Source organism: Rhinopithecus bieti, unplaced genomic scaffold, assembly GCF_001698545.2.
Source record: "Rhinopithecus bieti isolate Rb0 unplaced genomic scaffold, ASM169854v2 scaffold_76167, whole genome shotgun sequence".
NCBI lineage: Eukaryota > Metazoa > Chordata > Mammalia > Primates > Cercopithecidae > Rhinopithecus > Rhinopithecus bieti.
Genome location: NW_016828260.1, coordinates 512272 through 522819, shown reverse-complemented (window position 1 = coordinate 522819; position 10548 = coordinate 512272). Strand labels below are relative to the sequence as shown.

Genomic DNA, 10548 nt, shown 5'->3' with positions numbered 1-10548 from the left:
AAAAAAAAAAGAAAGTTACAAACAACACAACAGGCCGGGCGTGGTGGCTCGAGCCTGTAATCCCAGCACTTTGGGAGGCCGAGACGGGCGGATCACAAGGTCAGGAGATCAAGACCATCCTGGTTAACACGGTGAAACCCCGTCTCTACTAAAAAATACAAAAAACTAGCCGGGCGAGGAGGTGGGTGCCTGTAATCCCAGCTACTCGGGAGGCTGAGGCAGGAGAATGGCATAAACTCGGGAGGTGGAGCTTGCAGTGAGCTGAGATCCAGCCGGCCACTGCACTCCAACCTGGCTGACAGAGCGAGACTCCGTCTCAAAAAAAAAAGAAAGTTACAAACAACACAACAGGCCGGGCGTGGTGGCTCGAGCCTGTAATCCCAGCACTTTGGGAGGCCGAGACGGGCGGATCACAAGGTCAGGAGATCGAGACCATCCTGGTTAACACGGTGAAACCCCGTCTCTACTAAAAAAAATACAAAAAAACTAGCCGGGCGAGGTGGCGGGCGCCTGTAGTCCCAGCTACTCAGGAGGCTGAGGCAGGAGAATGGCGTAAACCTGGGAGGCGGAGCTTACAGTGAGCTGAGATCCGGCCACTGCACTCCAGCCTGGGCAACAGAGGGAGACTCTGTCTCCAAAAAAAAAAAAAAAGCCACAACAATTAAATGTGCACCTTCAACCTCCTCAGGCACGGCTGGACACCCCACTTGACTTCACACAGAACCAGCACAGCTGTGTGGGGACCTTGACGTGCCAAGATTCTGCCCACCGGGAGACTGTTGGGAGGGCAGACGGGTAAGAGAGCCTAATGCAGGCTGAAGGGGTCTGGAAGGCTGGCTTTACGACACACAGTGTGTGGCTCTGCAGAAACCAGCCAGGACAAGAGATGGGCGTGGGCCATGGCAGGAAGGAGGGGGTGACTGGCCCAGGCCCCAGAAGGGGCAGGTGATGAGGGGCTGCGGCGGGATGATCTCTGGCTGCTGAGGGAGAACCGGGAAACCCCTGCCTCTGGGCACTGGGAATGATCTCCTGTCCCTTCTCAGTGGCAGAGCCTCCGTGAGAGGATCCCAGCAGGCGGTGGCTGCAGGCCCCCACGGGAGGGTGACTGCTGCCTGCAGGGCCTCCCTTGTCCTAGCAAAGGACCTCCCAGCACGTCCTCTCCCACTCACCAATCCGCCTCTCCTCCAACAGAGACTTGATTTCCGCGATCTTGTCCAGAGCTTTCCGAAGGATGCTGAGGGTGGGGAGAAGGGAGAAAGAGGGTTTGATTGACACACATAGCATAGATTTCATTTCCATTTTTTCTGTTTTGGGTCTCCCTACATTGCCCAGGCTGGTCCCAGGCTCCAGCAGTCCCTCCTGCACAGGTGGAATGACAGGTGTGTACAGTTTCCTGTTCTGGTCAAGGCGGGCTGGGTTATTCAGACCAACCTCACTGGTGAAAACTAGAAATCTGCCTGGGTGTGGTGGCTCACACCTGTAATCCCAGCACTTTGGGAGGCCGAGGAGGGTGGATCACCTGAGGTCAGGAGTTCAAGACCAGCCTGACCAACATGGCAAAAACCCATCTGTACTAAAAATACAAAAATTAGCCAGGCGTGGTGGCGAGCATCTGTAACTGTATTCCCACCTACTTGGGAGGCTGAGGCAGGAGACTCGCTTGAACCTGGGAGGCAGAGGTTACAGTGAGCCGAGATCACATCATTGCACTCCAACCTGGGCAAAAAAGAATGAAACTCCATCTCAGGAAAAAAAAAAAAAAAGAAAACTAGAAATCTTCAGTATGTGTTTTTTAGTCTTAAGAACATAAAAAATAAGGTGGTAGAAAGCAGCAGGCCAAAAACTAAGAGAATACAGGATCCCAGAGAGGAAAGGACACAGGCAAGTGGCCTTCGGCAAACCCTGCAGAAAGGCTGCCAGAACCTCCTGAAATGAGGAGAGGGGCCCCAGGTCACGCAAAAGGAGGGGAGACTCTGGGGAGAGGTGTTGGCTCAGAGCAGTACTGGGTGAAAGGAACTCATCCTTTCTGAAAGGTTGCACCCAAAGACAGACCCCTGCATGGCCTTGCATCCCCAGGAAGCCTCTGTGAAGTTTATGGGGATTCCAGGGTGGCAGGAACCCAAGGAACCCAGCAGAAGCAAACACAGAGCTTTGCTGAAGTCAGGCTTCTTCATCCTAAATCTCAGGGAATCTTTCCAAAGAGTATTTCCACAGCAGGGCTGGGTGCGGTGGCTCACGCCTGTAATCCCAGCACTTTAGGAGGCTGAGGCAGGGGGATCACTTGAGGTCAGGAGTTCGAGACCAGCCTGGCCAACATAGCAAAACCCGTTCTCTACTAAAAATACAAAAATTAGCCTGCATGGTGGCGGGCATCTGTAATCCCAGCTACTTGGGAGGCTGAGGCAAGAGAATCGCATGAACCTTAGGGGCAGAGCTTGCAGTGAGCCGAGATCGTGCTACTGCGCTCTAGCCTGGGTGACAAAGCAAAACTCCATTTTAAAAAATGAGAATATTTCCATAGCAGTCAGCAGCACAAACTCCACTTTGGGTCATTTTATTCTCCCCCGATACCATGGCAAACTCTGGTCCATTCCTCTGGCAAGCGCTTCTGAAATGACCCGGAGTTCTAAAGACCTTTGTGTGGCAGGAGGGAGATGCATATGAACTGGGCATGATGCGGCATCTCGGGACGTGTCCGGGGGTGCCCCAGGGCATGGGACTCATGGATGTCACCAGGCCAGGGCCAGAAGATGGAGGTAGGCCGAGGGCAGCCAAAAAAACGCAGGGACAGGAAACAGTTTGCCTGCTGCCTATGATGCAGGGATGGCCCAGCCAGTGTCACCTCAGGCTGTGAGCACTGGGACCCCAGAAAGCAGAGAAGGAGCAAGAGCCACAGGGCCAAAGGGAACTCGGAGAGTCTCATCACTGCTGCCAGGCCTGTTCGGAGGACATAGTTTTATGCAGCCTGTCCTAAATTGTCTTCTGTGATGTGTTACTGAAGTGGCTTTCAAACCTTGGTGGGCATCAGAATCTCCTGGGGGAACTTTAAAAAATCTCAATTGTTTCATGCACAAATCACAAATGGATGCTAAAACTAGTATGTTTGATATGAACGGGATAGTTACAGTCTCAATGTATCTCCCTACAAGACACTTACTAATTATGCAACGGAGGCCAGGTGCAGAGGCTCACACCTGTAATCCCAGCACTTTGGGAGGCCGAGGTGGGTGGAATGCTTGAACTGAGGAGTTCAAGACCAGCCTGGGCAACATGGTGAAACCCCATCTCTACAAAAAATACAAAAATTAGGCAGGGTGGTGGCATGCGCCTGTAGTCCAAGCTACTCAGGAGGCTGAGGCAGGAGGATCACTTGAGCCCAGCAGTTTGAGACTGCAGTGAGCCATGATCATGCCACTCCACTCCAGCCTGGACGACAGAGTGAGACCCTGTCTTAATCAATCAATCAATCACACAATGGAAAACAGCAGTATCTGATACAAGAGAAACGTGGAAGTTACCACTTTAACCAATGGGACAGACAGCATCCTATGCCGTCTAATATGATCCACCAGAGATATCTCTTCTGTGCCAAAAGTGTAAAGCTTGAATCCTCCTAGTGAGGAAATGTCAGATAGTTAATACCAATGCTGAAGCTCCACCCAAAACAAACAGAGCCTCTGGGCACAGTCAGACTTGAGAACCAGTGTGTTCTCAAAGAAGAGGAATATAATGTTCAAGTTCCTAAAGTTACTGCAGTTTCACTGTAGAGATTCAAGGAAACAATGTTTTTAGATCATTTTATTTTTTATTTTAGTTTTTTTTTTTTTTGAGGCAGAGATCTTAGCTCACTGCAACCTCCACCTCTTGGATTCAAGGGATTCTCCTGCCTCAGCCTCCCAAGTAGCGTGCGCCACCACACCTGGCTAATTTTTGTATTTTTAGTAAAGATGGGGTTTTGCTATGCTGGCCAGGTTCGTCTCAAACCCCCAACCTCAGGTGATCCGCCCACCTCAGGATTGCAGGCATGAGCCACTGTGCCCACCTGGCCTTAAGATCATTTTAAAGGCAGCAGTTTTCTGGAAGTGAAACTTCTCCATCTCAGAACCATAAAACCTTTAGGTCATCTGAGCATGACTTCCCAGTCAAGCTTACAGACACATGCCACCACGCTCAGCTAATTAAAACATTTTTTTGTAAAGACAAAGTCTCACTTTGTTGCCCAGGCTGGTCTCAAACACCTGGGTTCAAGTGATTCTCTAACCTCGGCCTCCCAACCACCTCTGTAATGCTGTGATTACAAATCTGAGCTACCCAGCCCCTGATTCCTATTTTAATGACTCTGCCAAGGTCACAGAACCAGTAAATGGCAGTGTTGAGTCAAGCCTTGCCGCCTTCTGTAAAGGCGTTAGCAGCAGAGGTAACTGGAAGAGTGGGCCTAGCAGTGGGCCAGGAAATGCGGGACCCAAGGGAGAGGCTGGGAGTAGCAATCAGCTTATCCATGGGAGGAAGGCAGGCTGGGGACTTGGTCCAAATGTGCTTGCAGCCTAGCGCCGAGGCAAGGAGGGAGCGGCGGCGGAGCGGGAGCACAGTACTCACTTGCACTCAGCCTCTGCATCGGCCTTGGCGGTTGTGTAGAGGCCACGCAGCTTTGTCCGGTAATAGGGAGAAACTGCAGAGGAAACATAGGGATCAGGATGCAGGGCCAGGGCAGGCACAGTAGCATGGCACTGCTTCCATGCACCGGAATCACACTTGTGGAGGCACAGAGAGGCCATAGCTTCAGTCAGAGCTCTGCTCGCTCAGGAGTGCTCCCCAGACGGATGTCCCCAGGCTCTACGAATCCGCATTTCCATATGATACAAATGCCATCCCTGCATCTGCGAGAGGACTGTCTTACCTTTTCCCCATCATGACACACACAGAAAATGATTTGTCAGGACCCAGGAAAACACAATTCTCAGAGTTACCCAGAGTAAGTAAGCCCCAGCCCCAGGATCTGACCACCTGAGGGCCTCAGGGCATATGCAGGGGCCGCCTGGGAACGAAGCTCCTTTCTAGAAAACACCAGCTAACTGGGGTGCTTGTGCGTTCTAAGGGCAAGGTTCCCTAGATACAGCCTCATTTCCTGCCTTTCAAATCCTCAGAGTGGAGGGATTTTAGTTCTTCAGGTCACCCAGATTAACGGAAAGCTGTCCCCACTGCTGCATTTTGGAATATGCAGATACATGCACATCTATTTTGAATACAATGATCACCTCGGTCCCAGTCTTGGCCAAACCCTCCCTAGCCCCATCTCATCCCCTTTCTCTCCTGAGCCCAGCTACTCACTCTTGTTCTCTGTCTGCATCCGCTCATGGGTCTTCTGGATGTTCACTAAGTTGTGTTCGCTCCGCGAACGCTCTTCCTGTAAGGAAAAGAGCAGCAGGACATGACGGTGGCCCTTTGTGCTGCTGTGGCACCCTGTGAGCCAGGCCAGAGTCCCCATCCCCAAAACATGGCCCTCATTTTCTTTTTTTTTTTTTTTTAAGATGGAGTCTCACTCTGTTGCCCAGGCTGGAGTACAGTGGCGTGATCTTGGCTCACTGCAACCTCTGCCTCCCAGGTTCAAGCAATTCTCTGCCTCAGCCTCCCGAGTAGCTGGAATGACAGGCACGCAGCACCACACCTGGCTAACTTTTTTTTTTTTTTTTGAGACGGAGTCTCGCTCTGTCGCCCAGGCTGGAGTACAGTGGCGCAATCTCGGCTCACTGCAAGCTCCACCTCCCAGGTTCACACCATTCTCCTACCTCAGCCTCCCGAGTAGCTGGGACTACAGGCGCCCGCCACATCGCGCGGCTAATTTTTTGTATTTTTAGTAGAGAGGGGTTTCACCATGTTAGCCAAGATGGTCTCGATCTCCTGACCTTGTGATCTGCCCACCTTGCCTCCCAAAGTGCTAGGATTACAGGCGTGAGACACAGCACCCGGCCTAATTTTTTGTATTTTTAGTAGAGACAGGGTTTCACCATGTTGGCTAGGCTGGTCTTGAACTCCTGACCTCGTGATCCACCTGCCTCGGTTTCCCAAAGTGCTGGGATTACAGGCAAGGGTGCCCAGCCATGGACCTGATTTTCTAAATCCAAATTCAGGAGTTCAAGATGATTTTCTCCTTTGACTAATGCAAAAGCATTACAAAAGACATTAAAGGGCCTGGTGCAGTGGCTCAAGCCTGTAATCCCAGTACTTTGGGAGGCCAAGGTGGGCGAATCACTTGAGGTCAGGAGTTCAAGACCAGCCTGGCCAACATGGTGAAACCCCGCGTCTACTAAAAATACAAAAATTAGCCGGGCAGGCCGGGCGCGGTGGCTCACGCCTGTAATCCCAGCACTTTGGGAGGCCGAGGCGGGTGGATTACCTGAGGTCGGAGTTCAAGACCAGCCTGACCAACATGGGGAAACCGTCTCTACTAAAAATACAAAATCAGCCAGGGTGGTGGCGCATGCCTGTAATACCAGCTACTCAGGAGGCTGAGGCAGGAGAATCGCTTGAACCTGGGAGGCGGAGGTTGCAGTGAGCCAAGATTGCACCATTGCACTCCAACCTGGGCAAAAGGAGCTAAACTCCGTTTCAAAAAAAAAAAAAAATATTAGCTGGGCATTGTAGCATGTGCCTATAGTCCCAGCTACTCGGGAGGTTGAGGTGGGAGAATTGTTTGAATCTGGGAGGTGGAGGTTGCAGTGAGCTGAGATTGTGTCACTGCACTCCAGCCTGGGCAACAGAGTGAGACTCTGTTTAAAAAAAAAAAGAGGGCATTAAAGTTAAATCATAAGTGATATCTTTAACGATAGTCCTTTATCAAAGAGACAAAATCAATCTATACAGTCAATGCAATCCCCATCAAAATTCTAGCTGACTTCTTTGCAGAAACTGACTAGTTCATCCAAACATTCATATGGAAATTCACGGGACCCAGATTATCCCCAATCTTGGGGAAAAAAAAAAGAGTTGGAGAACTCACATTTCCCAATTTCAAAATTTACTACGAAGCTATGGTAATCACGATGGTGTGGTACTGGCATATAGATCAATAGAACAGAATCCGGAGTCCAGAAATTGACACATACAGGTAGGATCAACTGATGTGGGGAAGAACACTGGTGCAATTCCTCCCATATCAGTGGTCCTGGGAGCAGAGCTGTGACTGAAGATGCTAGAAACTGACATGGTTCCTAAGCAAGAAATTATGGCTATGCTTTTTAGCCTTCATGTGAGAATTTTTAAGTGCCTGATGGGTGGGTTGTGCCTTTACCAGAACCTGCAAAATGAGGTTAACAGTGAACATAGCTGCCTAGTGCTCCAGATGGCCGATAGTCTATACCTGTGTGGCCCCACCCTATACAAATGGGAATGGATTGGGGTCAGCGGGGACACATGCTAGACTAGTACTGCTGCCACTGCAATCTGGACCAGGTACAGTGGCCAAAGCTAACATCCCTTCCAAAGGTGGAAAAGTTTGGGTGAAAACCAATCACAAATGGAGAGGAGAAATAGTAGCCGAGTTAACAGAACAAATTAAATGGGTTATGCGATGAGGGAAATCCAATATTGTATTCATACCTTAAGAGAGGCTCAGAGAGAGAGAATGCCATCTCTTAGGTCAGTTACACTGGGTGCCTGAAAGGGCAAAGCCCTGTGTCTGTCAGGACCACGCCTGCTTTTGGAAGCTGACGGGTGAGATGGGAGTCTGGGAACTCGGCGGCAGCTGGCTGAGGGACACCCTGGTTGTATGGGATGATGATAAACTAGTCTAACTGTGGATGACTGAATGGAATGCGCAATCTGCCAGTATCTTTTTCTTCCTTTATTTATTTATTTTTTTGAGATGGAATTACGCTCTTGTAGCCCAGACTGGAGTGCAGTGCTGCGATCTTGGCTCACTGCAACCTCCGCCTCCCAGGTTCAAGCCATTCTCCTGCCTCAGCCTCCCTAGTAGCTGGGATTACAAGCGTGTACCACCACATCCGGCTAATTTTTAGTAGAGATGGAGTTTTGCCATGTTCACTAGGCTGGTCTCGAACTCCTGACCTCAGGTGATCCACCCGCCTCAGCTTCCCAACATGCTGGGATTACAGGCATGAGCTACCACACCCGGCCCTTTTTTCCTTTATTTTACAATTCATTTGATTAATAAACTCTTCCTTAGAGCAGTTTTGGTTTACAGAAAAGCTGAGCTGATGGCACAGAGCTCCCGTATGTATACCTGCTCTGCCCTGTACAGTCTCCCCTATTGTTAACATCTTGCATTAGTGTGGTGCGTTTGCTACAACTGATGAGCCGATACTGTTAGATAATTAACTACATCCATCCCCATGATGGTTACCTCCATGTATTCTGTAGTTCTATGGGTTTGGACAACGCATCATGTTGCGTGCCCACTATCACGGTACCATGCAGAAGAGTTCCACTCCCTAAAATCCTCTGTGCTCCACCTATCCATCCCTTTCATCCTGTCTCTCCCAAGGCCCCAGCTATCACTCATCCTTTCATTCTCTCTAGTTTTGCTTTTTGTTTACCATCATGATACCATGCAGAAGAGATCCACCCCCTAAAATCCTCTGTGCTCCACCTATCCATCCCTCTCATCCTGTCTCTCCCAAGGCCCTGGCTATCGCTCATCCTTTCACTCTCTCTAGTTTTGCTTTTTGTTTACAGTTGGAATAGACAGCACGTAACCTTTCAGACTGGCATCTTTCACTTAGCAATGAGTGCCGGCATCTTCTGACTTTTACTCTCCAGGTTACGTCTAAAAAATGATATCTTTTGGGAAGGAATTTCTGGGATCTACTCCTTCTTGGCTGTGTGGTACACAACTGCCAGCAAGCTGATCCCTGTGTAGCTATAAACCCTGATTATCGTGGGCAAAATATGGTAGGGCATGCCAATAGCCCAAGTGAGCTACAGGCACCAATATGCATCTCCCTTGTATCTGTGAAAGAAAAGATATCAAATAGGGGAAAAATGGCTTTTTTTTATTTTTGAGACAGAGTCTTGCTTTGTCGACCAGGCTGGAGTGCAGTGGTGCTATTGCAACTTCCACCTCCCAGGTTCAAGTGATTCTCCTGCCTCAGCCTTCTGAGTAGCCAGAATTATAGGCATCCACCACCATGTCTACGTAATTTTTGTATTTTTAGTAGAGACAGCCAACATGGCAAAACCCCATCTCTACTGAAAATACAAAAACCATTAGCCGGACATGGTGGTGTGTGCCTATAATCCCAGCTACTAGGGAGACTGAGGCAGGAGAATCACTTGAACCTAGGAGGCGGAGCTTGCAGTGAGCCGAGCTCACACCACTGCACTCTAACCTAGATGACACAGTGAGACTCCGTTTCAAAAAAAAAAGAAAAAAAAAGGCCGGGCGCAGTGGCTCAAGCCTGTAATCCCAGCACTTTGGGAGGCTGAGACGGGTGGATCGCAAGGTCAGGAGATCGAGACCATCCTGGCTAACACGGTGAAACTCCGTCTCTACTAAAAAATACAAAAAACTAGCCAGGCAAGGTGGCGGGCGCCTGTAGTCCCAGCTACTCAGTAGGCTGAGGCAAGAGAATAGTGTGAACCCGGGAGGCGGAGCTTGCAGTGAGCTGAGATCCGGCCACTGAACTCCAGCCTGGGCGACAGAGCGAGACTCCGTCTCAAAAAAAAAAAAAAAAAGTGGTTTTGTTTGCCTGAATTAATAGGGTGTAAGGAAAGATATGGGGCATTTTGTTAGGTGCTAAAAATGTTCTGAAATTGATTGTGGTAATGGTTGCACAACTTTGTGAGTTGCGAAAAACCACTGGATTATACACTTTCAATGGGTGCATTGTATGGCATGTGAATTCTATCTCAGGATAGCTGTCAAACAAAATGAATCATGAAATCCTGTACATGTAGAAAATCCAACAGGAATAGTAGCCATACCCCAAATTCCCTTCCTCTCACCTTTGTTACATCATTTTGGTTCCTGCGTGTCCAATCTCTCTGAACACAAATGCCACCCCCACTTCACAGCTCAGCATCAAAGCCTGTGTTCCCATCTGGAAATAGAGAGTGGTGACTTCTTACCTGGGTTTGCTTGATCAGCTGATGGAGCTCCGTGAGAAGTTCTGCAATGCGGGAATCGGCAGACACGAGGGCCATTGTCTCACAGGGGTGCCTGGTGGGGGAGTGAGGACAGAAGAGAACTCTGTTAGTGGCTGCTGTGGGCTGAACTGTACCTCCTCTAAAGATACATTAGGCCTGGAGGCTAACATTGTAATCCCAGCACTTTGGGAGGCTAAGGTGGGAGGATTGCTTGAGGCCAGGAGTTTGAGACCAGCCTGGGCAACACAGTGAGATCCCATTTAAAAAAAAAAAAAATCAAAAACTTGCCCCAGCATAGTGGCACATATCTGTAGTCCCAGCTATTCGAGTAGCTGAGGTGAGTGGATCACTAGGGCCTAGGGGGTCGAGGCTGCAGTGAGCTATGATTGCACCATTGTGCTCCAGCCTACACGCCATGACACTCCATCTCTTTTTTTTTTTTTTTTT

General features: G+C 49.6%; 1 protein-coding gene across 1 annotated transcript in view; it reads right to left on the bottom strand.

Moving 5' to 3' along the window:
• SGF29 (SAGA complex associated factor 29) overlaps positions 1-10548 on the bottom strand; it is a 42313-nt gene that overhangs the window by 2655 nt on the left and 29110 nt on the right. Inside the window, exons 2-5 of the mRNA XM_017864411.1 lie at positions 10084-10174; positions 5329-5404; positions 4597-4669; positions 1170-1234 (exon numbers count right to left, since the gene is read on the bottom strand). Of these exons, the coding sequence (XP_017719900.1) occupies positions 1170-1234; positions 4597-4669; positions 5329-5404; positions 10084-10158 (289 nt within the window). The 5' untranslated portion in view covers positions 10159-10174. The remainder of the gene's footprint in view (positions 1-1169; positions 1235-4596; positions 4670-5328; positions 5405-10083; positions 10175-10548) is intronic.